Source organism: Channa argus, chromosome 3 (genome assembly GCF_033026475.1).
Source record: "Channa argus isolate prfri chromosome 3, Channa argus male v1.0, whole genome shotgun sequence".
Lineage (NCBI taxonomy): Eukaryota > Metazoa > Chordata > Actinopteri > Anabantiformes > Channidae > Channa > Channa argus.
Genome location: NC_090199.1, coordinates 26938028 through 26960633, shown reverse-complemented (window position 1 = coordinate 26960633; position 22606 = coordinate 26938028). Strand labels below are relative to the sequence as shown.

The window sequence follows — 22606 nt, the reverse complement described above, 5'->3', positions numbered from 1 at the left end:
ACCAGGCGTGTCACACGTCTGTATCTGGGCGGAGGTCAGGCATGGATACATGCCTTCGGGAAGGCAGGAGACTCTCATAGTGCCGCCATGTGGCGTCCAAGTAGGGCCTGGTGCTGTCGGTGGAATAATAACGCCACGCAGCCTGGTACAACACGGGTATGGACAGGATGAAGGGTGGGGGGGGGGTGGGGGGGGGGTCAGGAGATGGGAGAGAAAAGGTGGGAGAGGGGGACGCCAAGGAAGAAGAAAGTGGAGACATATGTGGGAGAAAGGTTTGTGAGAGAGCAGAGGGATAAAAAAGATGAAGAAATACCAGAGGGTATAACATGAGGTCAGCGCTACTAAAAACACAAAATGAGCAAAGATCAGGCTGGAATAGAAGGAAATGTGTGATGCAGACAAGGTGGGGGGGGGGGGGGGGGATGGGTGGTGGTGGTGGTGGTAGGGTCTTGAAGGAGTGAATAAACCTTCCAGAGATGAAAGAGCTTTCTGCAAAGTGAGGATGAGGGGCCACGGGACTGGACATTGCTACAGTCTGAGCTCTTTATCGGGCACATTCAGGGATTTGTAGAATCCACGGAGGAAAAAAGATAAACTGGAGAATGATAAAAATCATTTAGGACTTTCAATCACAGTTCATATGACACTGTGGGGCGCTGTTTGCAGGAAAACAGGAACAAGTCACATTTAACTTTAAAAGAAATTTACTGCACAATAGGTAGAACATACATCAGCAATGATCGTCATATTTCGTAGCCCAAACCGAATGAATTGTGTTAGAGAAATGGAAGAGACGAGGCTGTCTGCCTTACCTGGATGAGGTAGGCGGCCGGGTTTCTCCTTTTCTCAAAGTGCTTCTGTCTGTGCTGTTCCTGGACCTTCAGGGCAAAGCCTGAGCCCAGGATGCCCTGGCACGATAATAACAGGCATAAACACTGGCTGCATTTTCATGCCAAAGACTCTCAATGTGTCACTGAGCTGCTGAGAAACGCACTACAACTCTAATGAGAACACTCAGACCAGATTGGAAACAGCATGTACCATGTTCATTCTTGGACAAAAAGTTTGACGTTTTGGCAAATAATTCTCCATCTTGCCAAGCAGTTGGATGAGGAGATCTACACAACCCTAAGATGTGGCATCGTCACAAAGCTTCTGCATGAGTCTCCTTTTTACTGGTCCCAGGAGAAAAGACAAGGAAAACTTTGGCCATGTCATGTCGGGAACGTGTCGGCACTTTTGTGCAAGTGCTCATCTAAACATTACTACATAGAGCCAATTCAGGTTAAACCTCCCGAGTGAAGCTTTAATTAAAGTTTGCCCTCTTCTAGTGTGTTGAGGGACTAAAACGTTTCACTTATAAAATGGTAGAAAAAGCAAATGTTAAACCTCATCAGTTAGAGTTTTACTTAATAAAGTTAATATTCCCATCAGCTTCACCTAACAGACTGCAAAAATATTAAAGTAAACGATAGTGGTATTGCTGTGTAAATACCCTGGTCGATTCAGAAAGGGACCTGGATGAAATCAAGAGTTGTGACTTACTGCTGGCAAGGCGAAGAAGGAGATGCCCAGGAGAGCGAAACCTGCAGACAGCATTCTTCCTGTCCACGTCTTTGGTGTCTTGTCCCCGTACCCAATGGTTGTCAGGGTGATCTGTCAACAAAGGTAATTAAGAAGTCCTGAACGTCTCAGAATAGATATAATCCAATGAAATGCCCTTCTGGAAAAACACGTGGCATCAGCTCTGCATAAGCTACTCATGAGCTCATTTGTCAATACAATAAATGGGCTGTGGATGATAATTGTTGACAGGACATGTCTGGAGAAGGCATTCAAATTTGGTCTCACTCTTTCACAATACTTTGTCATGCAGATAAGCTGTCTGACGAGAAAAAACAAGTTTTAAACAAGAGTTTAATAAAAAATAAAGTCAACAAAAAAAACAAAAAAAATAATTCCACGTGGACACCAGCTGTAGAATGGACAAAAACAAATAACTAGACAGCCCAGCTTTTACAGCCAGGTTCATGTGAATGACATCAGCTGATGGCCTTCCCCTGTCAGCTCTGCCCAGGACAACCTCTATAACAAGGTGGCACCTTAACATCAGATCAGATCAAAGATACGAGTTGCGCGGTTCAGTCCATCTTGGGATAAATAAATAGAGGGTGAGACGGTCAGGGGGATGTAGGGGGCATGGAGCATCCAGCTCTATCTAACTAGACGCAACCCTGGTCTTCGAATACTAGTCGATGCTGATAGCAGTCGTGGGTATTTAGGCACTGATTCTACCAGAACTAAAAAGCAACCAGAAACTCTCAGCCTCTAGAAAGCAGGGATCATTCCAGCTGACTGTGGACGTAGTATTACAGAGATGTCCAGTGTCTGTCTGACTGCAGCCTGGATTATCTTGTCCGTTTGTGATATAGAACACCATTGTTGTCCAAAAACTGTCTGCTAGTGTCTAAAAAACTATTGCAATCCAATTTGGACAACTACCCAAACGTGAGTAGGGAAGATCCAGAGTTGGTTTTTCATATCAGTATGATTGAGAACAATTTAAATCTGGATTTGTCAAACTAAGTCATCCACCTACTGTGGCAGCTACAGTCATCTGTGTGTGTGAATGGCTCAATGAGAAGCAACTGTTGATTGATTTGGGTACCAGTAACATACAAAAGCACTAAGTTAGACCATGTACTATTTACTATTTTACTGTTTACTATATAGATTGAAGTACACTAAACATGTTTGATGATTCCGGATGAATCCCCATTTGTCAAAGACCGGCTCAAATAGAGAGTCTATGCAAATGTAGAATAAACGTCTATGTAGATGTACAGTAAAAACAAATTATAATATTTATTAAAAGCAAAGTCAACATAAAATAAAAGACAAGAAGAGAAATGTTACATTTAATTTGATTTATCAAAATGAGTAAGCAATTAGTTTCAACTTGATAGAAAAGTTTTTTTAATGTAATTCTGTCATTGGTTTTGACAGCAACATTTAAAAATATCATCACATACTGAAGCTATCTATTGTACATGAGAACACAATAAAGTGAATGAAATGAAATAATAGATATTTTTGTATGATTAATGCGAACTGGTCACGTTTTAAGAAAGCTGTCTTACATGCAGCATATTTCTGGGAAACTTGATCTGTTGGTACTGGTTGTGAATAATACTCTAATAAAGTTAGCTTCAACCTTTAGTTTTCATTTACTGCTTTGTGTTAAATGCATTTTATAGGGCTGAATTAAACCTGCTCGGTTTTCCAACACGGACACATAATTTGAAATAATGCCCTCAGGCACCACAATCACAACTGAGTTAGTAGATTTGTGTGATGGCCTTGTGGGAGCATTTATAGATTTGAATCAGACATTGTGAACAATATGTTTGTTTCTGTTCTCCTTTATGTGGGAAGACCTACTTAAGTCTATAACCGTGACCTGTAAACACACACCGAGAGACCATTTTGACAATTATACACCTTTGATTGACTGTGGAGAGGACCAAAATGTGTGGAGGAGGCAGCAAATGATGTTTTAATAAAAGAAGAAACAGAGTTAATTGCGATAATAATTCCTAGTAATGGTACTTATCACATCAAAATATGACTACTGAATAGGGCCTTTCACACATGTTTAGCAAAAGCCCGAAAAGTAGAATTTAATGCAGTGTATTCACTATTTAAGGACACGGCAAATAAACCCAACGGTAAATTGGAACTGGCTCTGCTTGGGAAACCTCTTTCCTCAGTGTGTTTTATCTATTCTTATATACAAATATCAATCCATCAGTCTCTGTTACTTGGCAGACTGATCACTCTGGATTATCTTTTATTCAGGCTGCGATTGCCATGCATGACAAAACCAGGGGCAGGTATTTGGTACCATTATGATTTTTTTTTTTTAGCCAATATGAAAATGGTAGTTAATGGAGCCTTGCAGGGCTAATGTTTATATAGGAGCCGTCAGTGCTCAGAGGCAATGATGAAGTGAATAAGAGAAGAAAATTAGCACGGACACTGACTTAAGGCATCCGGTGCAGAACACAGGTCTCTGATGAGGAAACCACAAGCTGACGGTGTAAAAGAAGTGTAACTCCGACTTCGGTTGCCCACAATACCAGCTATAGGCACAGAGTGTTCAGTTCCGTTCAATTCATGTCAAGGAATCCAACACATGTCCTTTGGCAGCCGTTAAAGTCATCATCTCAATTATGAGCTTTTACAGATTTTAACAGATATTTCTTCCGACTTACCGTGCCCCACCACAAGGCATCAGCGTAGGTAGCAAACTCCTTGTTGAACTTGTTCTCCACAAGATAGACAAGGAACGAAGAGAAGATGAGAACCAAGAAGCCGATGTACCAGGCAGTTACCAGTTCCTGTAGAGGCAGAAGTCAAAACCCACATTTAGAATGTAATCTGGAAAAATTATCATTTTTATAATGCACAAAAACTGCAGCATATGAAAACCAAATTTAGATGAACCCAAATCGGCTTTTCTATGAACTTTGAGGGCCAAACTTTCTATGAAATAGAACCAAGTAATACAAATGAGCTTTTATGAGCTCCAAGTTAATCTCTAACATGCGCTGCTTTTACAGTGGGGGTGAAGCTTTTCATAGAAAACTGAACGAGCAGGAGGCAGGAATGTTTTCCTCTAATGTCACTGCCACCAGGCGGAAACCGAAACTTTTTTATTCCCCCTTCTGATCACTCTGCAGATAAAGTAAATGTAGATGAAAAATATCCTGTTGTATCATCTTTCTATTAATAAGCAGTGGTGAAAGAAATAATTTGCTTTAGTAGAAACAGTAATACAGAAAGGCAATAAATTATAATATAATAATTAAATTAATTATAATATTTAATTCATTATATTAATTAATTATAATAATTAAATGTCAGTTCATGCATTGAGCAGTATTTTACTGCTGTAGCTGGTGAAGTGAGTTTAACTAAAGTTTAGTCCAGCGGTTACCAACTTTTTTCATCGGTAACCATGTGAGATGTTTAGAGTGGAAATGACTATTTGGTGGAACTGCTAACAAGTCATAAACATGTGCAATGCAACAAGGGGCCGGAACACTACTGTCGTACAAGAGGTCACAAGCCAGAAGAGTTGGAAACTGCTGGTCAGATCTTTAACAACGCCTTGCATTTTGTTCAATGTAATGTTTTGCTTTTTATGAAATCACATTTGGAAAAGTAACTATTAAGGAAAGTAGTGAAGTAAAAAGCTGTTACTTTCCACCACTGGTTGTAAGATGACACCAGTTTTGGGAGGTTCATTTAAAATGTAGTAAATGTTCATTTAAAATGTACTAAGAGGTTCGGATACTAGTTAAGAATAAGAATAAGTAATGTAACAAATGTAATTACTTAATCAAAGTAGGGGTGGGGCGACACAGTGACTCAATCGTAAATACATTGACTAACGCAACGTGCGTCAACGCTAAATACTGCGAGCGCCCAGTGACTGTGCTGCCCCATATACGCATTGAAATCGGCAGAGCTCCCATTTACAGAGTGCCTGCAAACATATCTGAAACCGGTATTTCATTGGCTACGTCTTTGCATCATCACAGGGAAAGCACAACGTTAGTTGACAGTAACAGCCAAATGTTCAACCACCAAGTTAAGCTGTGCGTTAATGTCGGGGCCTTTGACTGGTTTACATGCTCACTGAGGGCCCAGTCCCGTCGTACAGTAGATTCTTAGGTGTGGGCTTGTTTTGATCTAGAATGCTGGCCGGGTTTTAAAATGGTGGTTGTTGCAGTGTTTACTTTTCATTTGCAGCCAAAATAACCGGGGAAACGTAGAAAGGTGTGTGTGTGCAAAAGTATGCAGGTCGTTCAGTCTCAAATTGAATCCTGAGGATTTTTGCTTTCTAACAAGGTTTAGTTTGTTGAGTTTTTTTCGGCATAGAGTGATTATGTCTTTGTCCCGCGGGCGACCCGTTGAATAATAACGGGTGCTATCTGGATCCAGAGACAGCTCCTGCTTAGCCATCAGCCTTAAAGGTGCTCACCTGCACTGTCTGGAAACGATGAATGATGAAAGATACAAAGCAAACATATTATTGTTACCAATGTATCCATTTTGAAATCCCCATTATATTAAATAGTAAGTAGAATTTAATAGCATATTTTTTCTCACTAACTGAAACAGTTTATTTAAACTGTTAATTTAATTGCATGTAACTAGTTACTCCCTCACACGTGAAAAATCTGAAATCAAACAAAACTTGTTCCTCACTGTGATTTCGGTAATTGTCTATGTCCAGTCATGTGATATGTGATATACAGGTCCAACAATCCTTGTTGGGATGATACAGTCAGTGCACTACATTAGCCCGTGTAAGCAATAACCTCAAGTCACGGGTCTCTGTATTTTTTAGTTTTATTACATACATTTTTCAATGACCACATAAAAAATACCATTCACACGCAAATAGAAGAGATGCTCTGATTTTGATTTACCTTCTAACTAGGTTCCATCCGCGGAAACACAGGTCTCAAACTTGACAGCAGGGTCGAACTGTGTTAAGGTCTCAGTTTTAGGGCTGTCTGCCCAGTCCAGTTGTCCAGCTATTACTACTGCTTATCCCTTATCTGCTGATGCAAAGCACTGGAAAATACTGTGGCTTCAACAGCACTGGAAGCTGAACACACTTCGTCCACCAGCTCAGCCTTAAGGTTTATTTCGGCCGATTATACAGTATGTGGCTGATGCTCACTGCCAGCTCACTGGCTTGTGGATGCCGTCACCAATCCCATGCGATTTGAGACTGCTCCATGCTCCATGCTCTACTCGATCAAGCCTTACTTCTGTTTAATTTTCTACAGAATAAACCCTCCCTGCGAAAATTGTACACATGGCGTTTGGTCTTGTGAGCACTGTATATGAAAGTCTATTCATTGACATTGTAATGGTGTGGATGCAAAACAGATGTCTTAAAAGCTGATCAGACTTACAGAAACTTGGACACAAGTATTAAGATACAGTTGAACAAACCTTTAAAGCTGAATCAGCCTCGTGTGACTTTAGGCACAAGTCCATTGTTTCAGGCTTAATAAATAGTTACGTCTGTGAAAAAGTTTCACACAGAATGTACGATACTACAGTATAAATTATTGCGTGCTCAGAAATCCCCATAAATCACCAACTGTGGTACAAAAGAGGTGCCAAAGGAAGACTGTTGCAAAGCACCTTCATGCTGCTTGTATATACTGAACACAGTATTTGACCTTTTCATTTAAGGAATGAATGTGTAGTGCTGACTGAAGTAAAGAAAAGCTATGGCAGCAACAATAACCTGTCCAGGCTTTCAGCATCTGAGGGGCTCATGCTAAGTTAAGGTAAAAGGAAGAAGAAGTGGGCAGATGTGTGTGGGCAGTTCAGCAGGAGGAGAGTGCACGGAGGTAAGAAAGGCAAAAACCCCTAAGAGAGGAAAAGAGACTCGACACTTCTGAGTTTAATAGTTTATATTCTAAAGTTATATTTTTTCTCAGCACCTTTCTGTATTAAATCGGATAACATTTGACAGACTGTACTGACTGTTTAGATACAGTTTACATTTTCCCCAAAGTTACAAAGAAAGTCAATACTAATATAAAAGTGGCAAGAAAATATGTTGGAATTACTTATATTAAAGCAAACAAACACAATTACTTTAATGAATCTAAACCTCTGCAGGTAAGTTGGAAAAAGTATGTGAACCTCAAGCTAACTGGAGTCCAATCCCTGAATTCATATTGCTACTGATGTGATGATGCTTCCCATGAGGAGATCTCAGAAGACTCAGAGCAAGAAGTAGTGACTTGCATAAAGCTGGAAGTGGTTACAAATTTATCTCATCACTCCAAATTGTCTTTAAGTGGAGACAATTTGGTTATGTAGCTACTCTACAAAGCAAAACACTGTCACTTCAGCAGCATAGTTTTTGAATCATGTTCTGCCCAAGCACCACCCCTTCCCCAATTACACAGAGTATTTACTGACAAGTGAGACGGACTATCTCCCGATGTTTGTTACATGTCTGAAAGGGAAACTCCAGACAATGTCAAGACCTGATCCTCCCGACATTCTCTGGAGTTCATGTCTGAGATTGAACTTTTAGGGAAGAATATACAGCATTGTGTGTCATGGTAGGAAATGAATTCTCAAGTTTATCAAAGTGTGGAGCTGTCCCTGTAGTGAATCTACAGAATAACGTCAAACACATAAAAGATGCTTTTAGGATTCAGTCAGAGCCCAGATAACGTAGCATGAGCTCAGAGCTCAGACATGCTAAGAAGATGTCTGAGCTGGAGCAGTTCTGTAAGAACGGTCCGAACGTCCTCCTGAATGTTTGATCAGGTTTGATCCACAGCTACAGGAAAAGCTTGTTACTGCTGCTAAAAAAAGATTTACTGAGATATCAAGTCTTCACTTATTTATTCCCCCATAATAATTTTTAAGCTTCTGACTTAGATGAAGATTAGTTCACATTTTTTAAGAAAACTAATCCCCCCACCCAAACACCCATTTACAGTATGTACAGTATGTGCATTTACTGGCCACTTATTTTTTTTTTTAGCTACACCTGTACAACTTAATACATTCAGTACAGCAGCTCTGACATAAATTTTACTTTTCCAAATCTAATAATTTCACAGTTTTTAAGTTGAAAATGTCAGAGAGGTGATAATTCTACTCTCCGTTTACTACTGAGGTCATAGTGGGTAGTGGAGTCATACTGGAGTGCATTTTAAGAAGAGGTGGTTCTAATTTTTTGGCCCCTTCATTCATTTTAAATAGGGCGGCCATATTAAATGGACCAATTATAACATTGTAAAAGTAGAATGACAAAGTGAAAACTGACCACTATAAAAGTTTGTAACTTTATAACTTGTACTACTTTGTTGTAAAAATGTAACTCACCTCAATAGTCAGTATTGCAGCCAGTTGTTTTTTAAAAGTCACACAGTTCGTTAAATAGAGATCATCTGAGTGCAGTAAATGCGTTCAAAAGATTGAAGTATATTATAAATGTGTATGTGGAGATGTATTTAGAGGTTATCCAGTGTCATGGCTACAACTACACAATGAAAAAAGAACACTTCCGCTAACGCTGTTGAAAAGATGATTAAAAATCAGAAATCAGGGAAAGAACATTTTCTAGTCATTAAATATCTCCTGGACTACAGTTAAATCCATCATTAATAAACGCAAGAAACATGACACATGCACATGTCCTTAAATATGAGTGACAGTACAAGAGTTACAAGGTTCTGCAGCTGAGATGGGAGAAACTGTGCGTACAACAACTGCAGTCCAGGTTCTTTAACCAGGTAAAGCATCTAGTCTCATGGCCAAAAAGTTTGGTTTTGGTCTAATCAGACCTTTGACCTTTAAAGTTAAGAGGAACAAGTTTCAAAGTCTTCAACATGTCTTCTGAAAAACTCTAGATGAGATTTAATATTCCCTTTTTTTTTTTTTGCCACTCTCCTATGAAACTGCTGGAAACAGTGCACTTAAGTGATCTCCAACTAACTAACTGTGTGACCAATTGAAACTAATTAGCCACAAAGTTCGGTGAGTTACATTAAAGGTGCTTAAATTTTATTTTATCTTAACTTATTTTCAGCTTTATAGTTTAATTAATTTCGATTATTTCGTATAAATCTTGTTCCAGTTTAATATGATAATAAGTTATTGTATTCCATAAATGAATAAATAAGTAAATGCAGTAAAGTTGATTCTTTTCTATACCCACTGTATCTACAGGCAGCAGTTCAAACCCCCACATTGCCCACCTTGCTGTGTGCGTAAACCACAGAGCCCAGCAGCTTCCAGGTGCCTCCTCTTCGGTCCATTCGCACCATGCGGAGGATCTGCAGGAAACGCAGGCTCCGCAGGACAGAGGTGGCAAAGATGTTGCCTTGACTGCCCGCCGACACCACGGCCACCGAGGCAATCAGCACAATAATATCTGGAGGGGCAGAGAGGAAACACACAAACAAAAAGAAACCTTAATAATCTTCTTTGAAGACTTGTTGAGAAAACATTACATTAGAGACACTTCACTGGCTTTAATGCAGAATTAACTTTGGTTATATGGTTCATCCCCCCCCCCAGTATATTTCTTTGCTCTTTACTTACTATAGCCTCATCAAATCTCTATAGCTGTGACCTATAGAAACTGTATCCACATTTGAAGCTAAATTCCTATATGTTTTCTCAGGATTGTACTGTGGATGTGCATGCGTGTAGTTTAACCACTGGCACACGTTACAGTACTGATCTCCAGTTTACAGCATCAGGTTAGTGTGTATTAATATATACACTGTTTAGTGTATAATGACTCTACACAAAGTATGTAAACAAAGAGTGTGTACACTATATTTCTCTGCATCGCTGCATTGCATTTTGATATATTTAGACCTGTTTTGAAACGTAAAGCACACTCATTGGTACAAAGTGCTCTTAAAGCAAATTTGCCTTCCATGAAATCACCCACATACTGGGAAATAACAGCAATCACAGCCGAGATAAAGTCAGACCAATCGGTGATACATGCCTATGCACACGAGAACAAAAAAAAGTTGTCAGAGAAGCGGCATACATGGTGAGTCAATTACAATAAATCCCTGCTGTCACCTCGCTCTCACCCCTCATTGTAGCAAACAATTGCAACAAAGCCTCCTTAATACTGGAGCTGACACACTCTGCTGTTGGCATCAACAGTAGAAAAATAATAAACTCATCCAATCCATACAGTGCGTTTGTATAAGTTGCTGTTGTGTCTACCTTATCGATCTGCCATAGCTGCAAACATGACAGCGGTGAAGAAGTAATTGGTACACCGCTCCATGAAGAATAATTTTCCACTCACTGAAATTATTAAGATTTATAAACAGCACGTCACTGTCAGTCTACAGGCTTCCAATTACGTTTGTGCAGACAGAATGTGCTGTAAATTGAATGTGTTGCAAATTGTGGCAGAAAAGGTTGTAACGTAACTGCCAGTTATTCAATCCACCTTCATCAGGTCAGGATGTTGTAAATTGCTTTAAAATTGGTTGTTGCACTCATTCTGCAAACTGTGACAGGCACACAGCAACATACACAAACAATGGCAAACACAGATTTAACTTTAAAAACCCCAAATGACAAAAATCCACAAAAAGCATAGACAACTAAAGCAACAAGTTCTTATGACTTTCCATTTCAGTGATGCACTGTGCGAAACCCTACACTTTGGTTCAATCTGTGCAGAAGGTTTTCTCATAAATATAACCGTGCCTCCAGCTCCTGTCCTTCCACTGAACCTGTTTTTATGCAGCAAAGTGCTGACCGGGGTGTGGCTGATGGGCCCTGCCGTAAACCATGTACCAGTTGACCCATAGTGGGAAGAGGGAAACAACGGTAGCAGCACCGTGAAAAATATATTAATGAAGCCCAGGACATAGGGGTCTCCTAGGCTTAGGTCACCAATTGACTTATACCTTTGAAGGTGCAGAAGGGAAATAATTGGAGGCAAACAAATGGCAGATGGTTAAATGTGTGTGCATGGTTAGGTGGGCTTCAACAAACAGAAACAGAATGATCTAACTCAGTGCAGTAGGTCTAAAAAAAAAAAAAAAATTGTAATCCTTCATTGCAAACCTCTGTTTATTTGAGTTATTTAGTATTAATTTATTTTTATAAATAATATAAATAACATGAAATAGACTTTTAATGCAATGCAGGATTAACTCCAAGTGAATGACTGTATGCATTTTAGTTGGTTGATCAGTAATCCACCGGTGACTTCCTGTCATGACTAAATACACCAATCAGGAGAGTGTGCAGCTGCAGACTGATCAGTACCTACGCTGACCCTTTTCCGCTAAAACATTAAAACCACTTGTTGGACTTTGTCATGGCTAATTATTGTATATGTCATTACCATGTAAATTTGGTGAAATACAGTACTATACATATGTCCATGGGGCATGCAACTGCAAATCAGTGGGTTTTCACAGCAGTTGGTGCACTGATTTCCCAACCTGCTTTCCATTAGGGAATTGCTATTGAGTGTGTGAATCCGACTAGGAAGCTTGTGTGTTATCCCAGACCATCCTCAGGACATTTTCAAACCTATTTCTTATGGACAAATGGCAGCAACTGGTGGGAACCATGTGAAAGCAGGAGTCATTCATTCATGCTGTGTTGCTTTTCTCAGTCCTCAGTGACTGTCTAAGTCTTTGGTCTTAATAGACTTTGAATGACTCCAGTGCACAAATCACTGCTTGTACCACTCTAATTATAATTGCTTCTGATTAGTTATGTCAGGTTACTTTGGGGGTCAAATGTCTATGTTTTTAATGCAAAAACTACATATATGGACAGAAACACACATTCAGTGGTCCCAGTAACTCCCCAGAAACTGACAGCTTTGAATCATGTTGGATAAAATAAGTCTTACAATTTTGCTTGTGAAGGGATATTTTGGACACCCAGAGATTCCACAGATGCAGTGAGATGCTTCCCTTGGCAAGTATTACTTTGGCTGTGATATGACTCCGTACTATTCCGGCCAAGCTATTACCATGCATCTTTGATACCAAATAACTGAGGATCCCCACTGCCACAAATAAACTAGTTTCCATCTGGCATGATCTACCAGCAAAAAAAAGGAAACGTGATTTATCAGTTCGAACAATTTTACAGATGAGTTAGCCTAATGGTGTATTTTTCAGGCATAATCCTGTGCAGCAATGGAACCACAGCACCAACAATAAAAACACTTTTCCTCTCTCTCTCTCTCTCTCTCTCTCTCTCTCTCTATGGGAGAGAGACAGAGAGAGATACAGAGAGAGACAGAGAGGGACACAGAGAGGGAGAGGGAGAGAGAGAGAGAGAGACAGAGAGAGAGAGACAGAGAGAGAGCGAGAGATCTGAGAGGGGGACAGAGAGAGACAGAGACAAAGAGAGAGAGGGAGACAGAGAGAGAGAGAGAGATCAGAGAGAGAGAGAGATTTGAACATACACAGTGATAAGGTTTCTCCCTGTAATATTTGAATGCACAGAAAACTAATTTATTTATTAGGTTTGTAGCTGTAAAAGCCACAAAGGCATCATGGGACTGATCTTCATGTCCGTCTGCAGATCTTTCGATTACAGTTTACCTCCTTTTCTCTTATTTTTACTAACTTTTTCCCATCACTTCTCATTTTTTAATGCTCTCTGTCAGGCTTAGTTCTCACTGTTTAGTACTCTCCACAACTCGGCGCCGCTTGAGCTACAAAATGCGACGAGGGGAACTCATGGCACCCTGCATGACCTCTAAGTGCCGCTGTCCCTCCGTCAGGCAGCCTATCTGAGAAGGAGCAGAGTAATCTATGTGTAAACAGTGGGAAGAATAAAATGCATTACATAAATGCTCTCTACTCTTTGGAGCTTTGACCACAAGTAAAAATGACACAAGCAAACTAGCGTGCTGCTGAACTGTGATCATCTTTAACATCGAATTGCATTCACAGAAGAGATAACTGGCCCACTACAGGGCAAGCAGAAGGCAACAGTGAAATATAGAAGTCATGGGGGAAAAAGGCTTGGAAATTCTTATAAGTTAACCGTACTTTAATACATGGAAACCAATTGCATTAAAAAATAAAGTGGAGTAGTATTTGGACTTAAATACAATAAATACAATTGTTAATTAATGTAGTGCACACACGTTTACTATGGCAAAAAGTATTAAATAATTTAGTAGATATGCTCTAGACTTAGTATATACTACTCAGGGTTACTGCTTATTCCAAAAAACACATTTATTTAAGTTGGGCAATAGTCACATTTTTTTTGCAGTTTCAAAGTCGTTTTCTTGATCAGAGTTGTTAAAAGCATGAAAAGCAATTATCTAATATATATATATATATATATATATATATATATATATATATATATATATATATATATATATATATATATATATAGTTACTCATGTAACTTGTGTACTACAACGTCCAATGAACAGTAATGACCCTCCAAGACATTCACATTGCCTTTAGTGGTTTGCTAAAATTCATTATCACAACAATTAGCTGTAATTAGCCAGTGCTCAGACCAGTCCCAGGATTAAGGTGCTGAAAGAATATGAATTATTTTACAGAAATATTAATCTTCAGCAGACCATGATACACAGAAAAATGGAGACAAATAAAATTAATAAAAAAATCAATGACCCTGCCTTTCAATTGTACTCGGTTTACAGTAGACATCTGTACCATTTGTTTTCTGGCAGACTAGGCACAGTTTAGTTCATTGCTGCCTCCATCTGTGTGCATATTGTTGATTTCTGTACGTTTTAACAGTTATTAGAATTTACAGTGTTGGGGTCATTCTTAATGTATCCGTCCAGAAATGTCAACTCCAACAACTCACCAATCACACAAAAGGGCTTTCTGGCAAAGCGCAGTCGTCCCTGCCATCCCCTGTAGCGACAGCAGCATCCTGCTGACCAGATACGGATGATGTACTCCAACCCAAACACCACAATCATCACAAACTCCTGTTGGAAAAGACAGAAACGAAGAGCAGGTATTATACTGTATGTTAGTCATCACTTATCAGTGTAGATTACAAATGCTGACCATGATCACATATGATAGATCATTAATGCTTCCGTCATTAAAATGGAGACCAGGTTGTATCTGATAATAACTAAGACCAGCCTTCTGTTAATGCACTCGCTGATTCAGCTTCCATTAGATAATAACACTTAAGCAATTAGTGCAGTGCAATTTGTAAAATGGCAGCTACAGCTGCAGGGTAATCACTCGGCTGCACAAAAAAAAATGACCTCTTATGTCAGGTTTTAAAAAAACATATGATGAATCATACTAAAAATGTTCAAAAAGCCTCAATGCTCCTGTGCTGTCCAGTCTTTTCCTTCTTTCTGAAGGCAACTTTGAACTCCACTTATTGTCATTAGTACTTTAACTAACTCCAGCTCCCACTTTGAGGATAGACACTTAGACAAATAAGCCACTGATCTAGAAGTTCTGCTATTTATTTGTTTGTCCTGAGGTCACATCCATGTCACCTTTAATGGATTTGAAGGTTTGTCATAGAAAAGCAATGTTCACACACAAACTTGCTTTTGTATTTTTAGTCAGCACAAAGTTACTTTATGTATGATGTGAGCATCAGTGAACAAGAATAAGATAATTCTTAAATGTGTGACAGTTGAAAACAAGCCACGTCATAGACAGAAAAAAATAAGATAAATATTGAGGATCATAATTACACAGTAAGCCAGCCCAAATTTTTTTAATAAACATAACGTGGAAATATTTTTTTACTTTTTTGAAAATGTTCTTTTAACACATTTAAATCAGCATCTTAACACTGCAGTCATTGCTTCAGTTGACATTTGTGACATCTTTACACTGGCCCAGAATATTTTGTGAAATTTATCACAAGTAAAAGGAAAGAGAGCAAAAAAGAATCTTTACTAATTTCTCACCAGAATGAGAAGACAGTAGGAGGAGAAGTCCTGATGGGCCGGGATGGTTGAGAACACAGAGAGCACCAGGCAGCTGAAGACCAAGATGAACCTGAACAAAAGCCAACAAAAGGGCAAAAAGGAGAACAGTCAGCACAATATACACACAAAACTGGAATTAGAAAGGATGACATCAGTGGTCTGACTTCTGACTTTACCGCAATGACCAGCAAATCGCAGATTGCAAAACATCATTACCACAGGTCACAATTTGTCTGTTGATCACAGAACTGTATAGTAAATGTTCCTCTGTGACAAACGTTTGAACCCATTCTGGCAAGGAAGAGCGGTGCACAAACAACCTGGCAGCACAATCACAGAACTTATTTCCTCTCTGCAGCGAACCATGAGCCCAACTATTATTCAATTTCCAGATATATCAAGTTAATCATGCTTGTTTGTGCAACATGATTTGCAAGAAACAAGCAGTGAAACTGCGGCTATTGGAAAAGAAGCAACATCCAACCATTTCCACACTCCGGCTGCTGCTTCCTCCGCCAGGAAACCATAGGCTTCCATTTTACCAACCATAACTTGCTTAGTTTTTTTTTTTTTTTTTTATTCAATTTCCATCACATGATTCTTGCAAAAACACATTGTTTTCTTAAACACAGGCGCTGGGTTTAGAGTTGCAGTGGCTCTTAATCCTAAATGGTGAAAGGACATCTGCGTTTCATCATCTCAGATCTCCTCTTAAGCCTACTGAAGAACGACTAGTCGACATACTGGCTTGTCCAAGGAGAGGTTTTATCAGAGCTGGCATGCTATTGTTTGGTCATGTTCTGCTTTATTTTACTACAGCTAGACAATAACAATGCAATGTATGGAGATAATGAAAAAATTTCTGGGGTTCTAGGTTTGTAAAAAAAAGAAAAAAAACCTTCTTAAACATCCCAGTAGAACGCAACTATATTTGGCGAATTCTAGTTCACCCCAACAATCCTTTGACCTTCCACAGTGAGCTTTATGAGGCCTATTATGCAGAGACGTTGATGGGGCAGTTTTAGAGACAACTTTTAAATAAGGAAATGTGCCCACTTCATTAAGTAACTTACAATGTTAAACCATTTTTATATCCCTTTTAAGAGCCTAAATTCATCCATTATTTAACTGCTTGTCCTATTAGGGGGTTGCAGGAGTGCTGCAGTCTGAGCCTGCTGTCAGTGACTGCAAGGGTGGGTGCATCCTGGACAGGTCACCAGGGTTCATACACTCACCCATTATCTGTAACCACTTATCCTACTTTGGGTTGTGGGGGCACTGGGGCCTATCCCAGCTGTCGCTGGGCGAGAGGCGGGGTGCGCCATGGCTATCATAAACAGACCATCCAGACACCCACGGGCAATTTGGAGTCACCAATTAAACTAACGTGCATGTCTTTTGGACTGTGGGAGGAAACCTACGCAAGGACAGGGAAAACATTTACACCCCACACAGAAAAGCTGCAGCCAGTCAGAGGTTCGAACCGGGGGACTTTCTAGCTGTTGAAGCACTAAACACTCCACCAGTCTAATGAACCTAAATGTTAACCTTTTAGAAAAGCCAATCGTACCGATTATATTTCATGAAGGTGGTGTAAAAAATAAATACTATTATTTAGCCGTGTTATTTTGTCACTTCAAGCAACTGTAAGTTTTTAATGAAATCCCTACAGAGGCAATACCTGATAACATTTCTTACTTCAGAATGACCTTCATATTCTTGGATTCTTGTATGTAATTTACAGCCACAACATTAATACCAACTGGTGGTTTAATGTTGTCCTGTCCTTAAAGTATCTGGTGAGTTTCAGTTTCCCTCCTTTATTTAGATCTAATTTGTAGTTGATTTGGTGAAATGACCATTAAAGCTAAATTGCGTGCACTGACTACTGTAACCCACATTCTGTTGGAAAGGTGCATGCTTCACCTGCTGTAAACCCCTTGAACATTTGGACATAATCACAATGTACAGTAGTGTAAGAATGGCAGATTCCATCTCTGATGATGCAAACTAATTAAAAAAAAACACGCCTATGGTTGAATAAAAAGCAGCCACAACAAAAATGTAATGATTTGATTTAGGCTATAATTTTATATTTATTTCCCATTTGCTAAGAGGAGAACACCTATCAGCTGTGCTGTTAGCGGTTAACGCGGGTTAAATGCCATGCAAATAAAGGGCCAGATATTTTTTTAACTGCATTTCTTTAGTCCGTGCAATAATATCATATGTGTTTACTTCTGCTCTATTTCTCAACCATTTGTGCCATTTGTACTGAATATTCAAAAAGGTTCTACATGAGATAACCCATTTCTGCTTACAAAAGTGTCATTACTGGCAATACGACATCGGCTTTACCCATAATGCAGTTTGTCCGTCTTCCCAGCTGTACACAACTAGAGACTGGGGACTCCTTACTATCAGCCTCTTGGTGCCAAATTGACCCCAGATTATCACAGAGTTGAAAGGAAGTCTTTCATGCTCGCAAACAGGGAGCCATCAGAACTACATCCAGTGTTTGAAAAGCGCCTGTGTGAAAATGGTGGGCGTGCAGAGCGGGTCACTGTCCCATAGCCCATAGAGCAGTAGAGGACTGAGCTGATCTGACCCTAGTCAGGCCTTCACTCATATCTATAGAGCACAAATGGGGGTCAGAATTTTCCACAGCTGCAAGGGTGGTTATGTCATTATTTCCTGACCCATTCGTTTTCCTTTTTCTCTCCCACGTGACTCACAGAGATTCTGGAGGTTTGCAGAGAAATAAAATCACAAAGTATCAAAAGTTTGAGGTTTGCTCTGTTGACATTTCCAAAGATTTGAATAATGTGATTCTGACTGGAGGAAAACATCTAGTGACAAGCATTGTGGTGCTGTCGGATGAAAAGCAAGCTCCTTGTCACCGGCACACCTACGCCTCTGGCACTTATAAGGTTGTCAGACCGAAAATTACAGAGTGACAATCAACTCCCGTCATCCATAGCCTTGTGTTTCCATTTTGAATATATTTATTTTAAAAAGGGGATAGAGGATTACTAAAAAGCACCATGACAGCATCATTAAGCACTCGACAAAGTTCATTAATTTATCCCACAAGCTACGGCTCTCAGGTGGCCTTGGTAGTCATGTGTCCTGATGCCCTGCACTCACAACAACAGAATTCATCTGAAGAGAACATAGGGACATCTGTCCTTACACCCACTCGCCTCTTTCAAATACACTCTTCACTCACTTACAAACAGAAAGGAACCACGGAACAAATTACTGTTCTGATTTAATTGATTTGATCACTAACTTCTGCACACTGCGCTGGTGCTTTATAACCTACTCTATCATCTGTCACCTTTCTGAATTTAATTATCTATAGCAGCAGAAATTACATCTCTGCGATGACTTAGTTATCCGTGTGTAGGAGTGGGATGAAAACGCACAGGCCCCTGGAGGCCAAAGTCAGGACGTGATAGGTAGTTGTCTTGTAAATGAAGTGGGGTCAAACAAACACGCTAAATGATGCTAAATGACCAAGAAGAGATTTAAATTGTGTACCAGGATTGTTTGTCTCTTATAGTCTGTGGGTCTTGCTATGGAATATTTAAATTTGTTGATTTGTCCTCAAAAAGCCCTTTCGGTGCTTCTTGGCACATTCATTAGATCACTGACAGGTTCTTGCTGATGTGATTAACACAATCTGATTGGGGTTCTCTTTCATCAGAAGATCTCACTCAGATGACATCTGTCCTCTGATGCTGTCCGTGGTCCTGAAACCTAATTTTGGGTCCTGCATTCGATTGAACTGGTGAATTGCTGTCTCATCATTAACTTTTACTTTCACTGTACACTATGATGACTGTGGATCTGGGTTGGACATATCTTACATTTCTATCAGTGTCTCATATCTACCCTTTTTAAAAATAATCTTATTACCTGGCTTTTAAAGGGTCATAATTTAGGTCCAAGGGGTGAAAGTCATCTTACAGTAGAGGATGGTAACTCAACAGATGTGTAACACACTTCAACAAGGAAATGACCACAGCTTAAAGATGCTACGATCAATCGTAAGCTCAACTCTCTTAGAGGGACAATATTGTCTGTAGTGCTGCTAAAAATGTAGTAAATTATTAGTATATGCAAATTAGAGTAAAATTTGTATCATCAGTACAAACCTGTACTGTACATCACCTTAACCAATGAATCTGTGAATTATTTGGAACAGTTAATTTTTTGTGTAACAAAAAATTAAAATAAAAAATTCAGATTAGCTTGATTGTGTAGATGAACTTTTAGTGTTTACAGTGAACCTACTGTAAAGCATGTTTCAGGGATTCTCAATTAATTAAGCTACTAAGTTGGAATTGGAAATGAGGAAATGGGTCATTTTGGAAAAGCAAAATGAATCCCTTCCCTTTAACTGTCAGTTTCAACAAAACTGGTGTTGAATTATTTACTGTGGATAATCAATTATCTGTGAACACCTGCTTAAACACAGTATGCTGTATGAAAATTGGGATATAGGGTCAAATTTGGTTCTGTGAATTTATCTGCTGGTGACGGTGTCAGTGTACAGCTTTGGCAGAGAGTGCTGCTCTCAAGTAAGCTTGAGCTGTGGACATAGTACAAATGGACCGTTTTCTAACGTGTTCTAAGTGAACAAAGGACCTTTAGAATATGTTACTCTTCAATGAGTCTGGCAAAACACCACCCATAACCATTTGTCAATGGTGTCCACAGTACTCTGTCTGCTTCCGTAACTCTAACCCGTGACCTCATGACCTTTGACCCGTCCTGTGAGGCCATGCGTTTACATTCCTCCACACAGTTGTGCACTGCATGTCTGAGAGCATTCTTTCCACTCACCCCGACAAAGTGTCGGTCCCAACAAAGTGCGGGGTCGCCGCTGCAGGAACACTTGGTCTTCTCATTGCACGTTTCAAAAGGGAGGAGTGGAGTTAAAGAACATGTCATACCCTGTAGACTGTTTAAATACTGCAATTACGTTCCTTGCACAGCCACACGCATATACGCAGCCACTCCGAACCTGCAGCATGTGTATGTGTACAGTGAGCCGGGGGAAATGAGTTTGACTGTAAATCTCAAAGGATGACGCTCCGAGACTGTAGATGACAGAACAATTTCCATAATGCACCTGGGCTCTTCGAAAGACTGAGCCAAGCACTCTGTATTTTGTCAAGAAGCAGCGGTGGGGTGCGTTGGAAGGGGGAGGGCACTGTGTCTCTCCTTCCACCTTACACTGATGTTATGCGGCTAAGTCTGCAGGAACCATGAAAAGAGAGAGAGAGAGAGAGAGAGAGAGAGAGGAATGTGTCTGTTTTTAGGGATTAGATGAGTGCAAATGAACTTGCAACGTTAGCTCCAAAAAGGAGCTTGTGAAAGGGTTTTCTTGATGTGCAACTATTGATGCAATAAGTTTAGGTGTGTTTAGTGTTTAGGAAGAGCCCCTGGGCTGGTTGATGGTGTGTGTTTGTGTGCCTACAAGAAAGACACTGTTTCTTTAACACAAGGAACAAACAGAAGAGGGAAATGAATGCAGAGCGTCTGATCTGTGGGTGAGCTGTGCATCCACACAAGAGAAAGTACAGCATACGGTTTTTCACTGGAATATCACATATTTCCAATGACGTCCGATTTGGTGGTGGGGCTGTCATGCTGTTTATGTTTGGGATAAGGAAAGGGCGTTTAAAGGAAGTTCTCTCCACCACAATGAAAGGTTGGAAATATGTGGAACAGATTGCAAAGTGAACAGATGACAGGCATCTTGTTGATTGCCAAGATTTCCAATTTTTGCTCTTCCTTCGCTTTGTAGACAGAGAACTTCCTTTTTACGTCATCTCATTAAATTTTCTTTCTGTCTTTGGCTGAACCTACAGTATGAAGCTCCGCATGTTCTGAAAGTAATCAGACGCAAAGCTCCTATTCCATTACTTCCACACTACCTGCCAATGCTCTCATGTTTGTGGCTCAAACAAGTCTACCCCTCCTGACATGTTCTGAATTCACGGGGTGGGCGATGAACTACAGGGAGAGTTTGGCTGTGATCAGTTTAATTTGCTCCTCTCTGCCTGGGGACATAAATACAGCTTTATGTGTTACCAGAGGTGAGAACTACACAAATAGATTTAATAGATTATTTCACAGAGGCCGAGCAGCAGCAGTAATGATCTGCGTAGTGCAGAGCTCACTTACAGCATACACACATTCACTGGACATTTCATTAGCTGGTTCTAATATTTTGCCCCCTTAATTCATTTTAAATAGGGTGGCCAAAAATTTAGAACCACCTCTTCTTATCTCTTCACTTTGGACTCAATAATAAACAGAGAGAAGAATTATCACACTTTCAACCTAAAAACTGTAGAATAAAGTGGCCATTGAGTCCATTTTCAAACTATTAATTGTCAATAACAAAAAAATAACAAAAAATATATACATGTAACCGACCCTCTGGTATGACGGCAGTGCTGGGTGAGTTGATGCCTCTGAAAAAAAACAAAAAACAAAAAAACACCAAAGTAATGTGTCCAGTTAGTCTAGTGAACACAGAGAGATTCAACTGCTTTTAATATTGACTTAGACAATGAGCAGGTTGAGCTTCAAATTATTCAATTAACAATTTCATTTCGTTAAAAAAAAAAAAAAAGATAATGTAATGACTGAAGTTTAAATTTCCATTCCACAACTCATTACTGATCAAGGAATGACAATAGAGTTACCATTACTGAACCAGCTGATCAACGTTGTAACAAAAAGGAAGGATGAGTATGAAATTATGATGTGACGTGATGTGGCTGTAACATGCTGGCTCCAGTCACTGAACTTGATTTAGGTAAATATATAAAGTCCCCAGTGTATTGTAACAATTGCTTTTTATGAAGATTTTGGATATTGTGTGCTTTTGTATTCTATTTATGGTCTGAAGACTATGTTTGGACGTGTGTGTTTGGTCATCATTTGTCTTGGACATGTTGTGCCTGGTCTTGGTCAATTTGTCTATAAGGATGTTCTCTGTCTCTCTTTTAGTGTTAGTTATTGATTATTTTATTATTTGGATTATTT

The 22606-nt window shown here is 39.6% G+C and overlaps 1 protein-coding gene across 8 annotated transcripts in view; it reads right to left on the bottom strand.

Annotated features, from left to right (window-relative positions):
• kcnq5b (potassium voltage-gated channel, KQT-like subfamily, member 5b) overlaps positions 1-22606 on the bottom strand; it is a 112557-nt gene that overhangs the window by 16899 nt on the left and 73052 nt on the right. For 5 of the 8 annotated variants that reach the window (XM_067498537.1, XM_067498534.1, XM_067498536.1 and 2 more), the window contains 6 exons: positions 15518-15608; positions 14434-14560; positions 9819-9994; positions 4275-4400; positions 1546-1656; positions 813-908 (listed from right to left, as the gene is read on the bottom strand). In XM_067498537.1, the coding sequence (XP_067354638.1) occupies positions 813-908; positions 1546-1656; positions 4275-4400; positions 9819-9994; positions 14434-14560; positions 15518-15608 (727 nt within the window). Of the gene's footprint in view, positions 1-49; positions 143-812; positions 909-1545; positions 1657-4274; positions 4401-9818; positions 9995-14433; positions 14561-15517; positions 15609-22606 lie in introns of all 8 variants that reach the window. The other 3 variants (XM_067498540.1, XM_067498541.1, XM_067498535.1) reach the window with 1 other exon arrangement.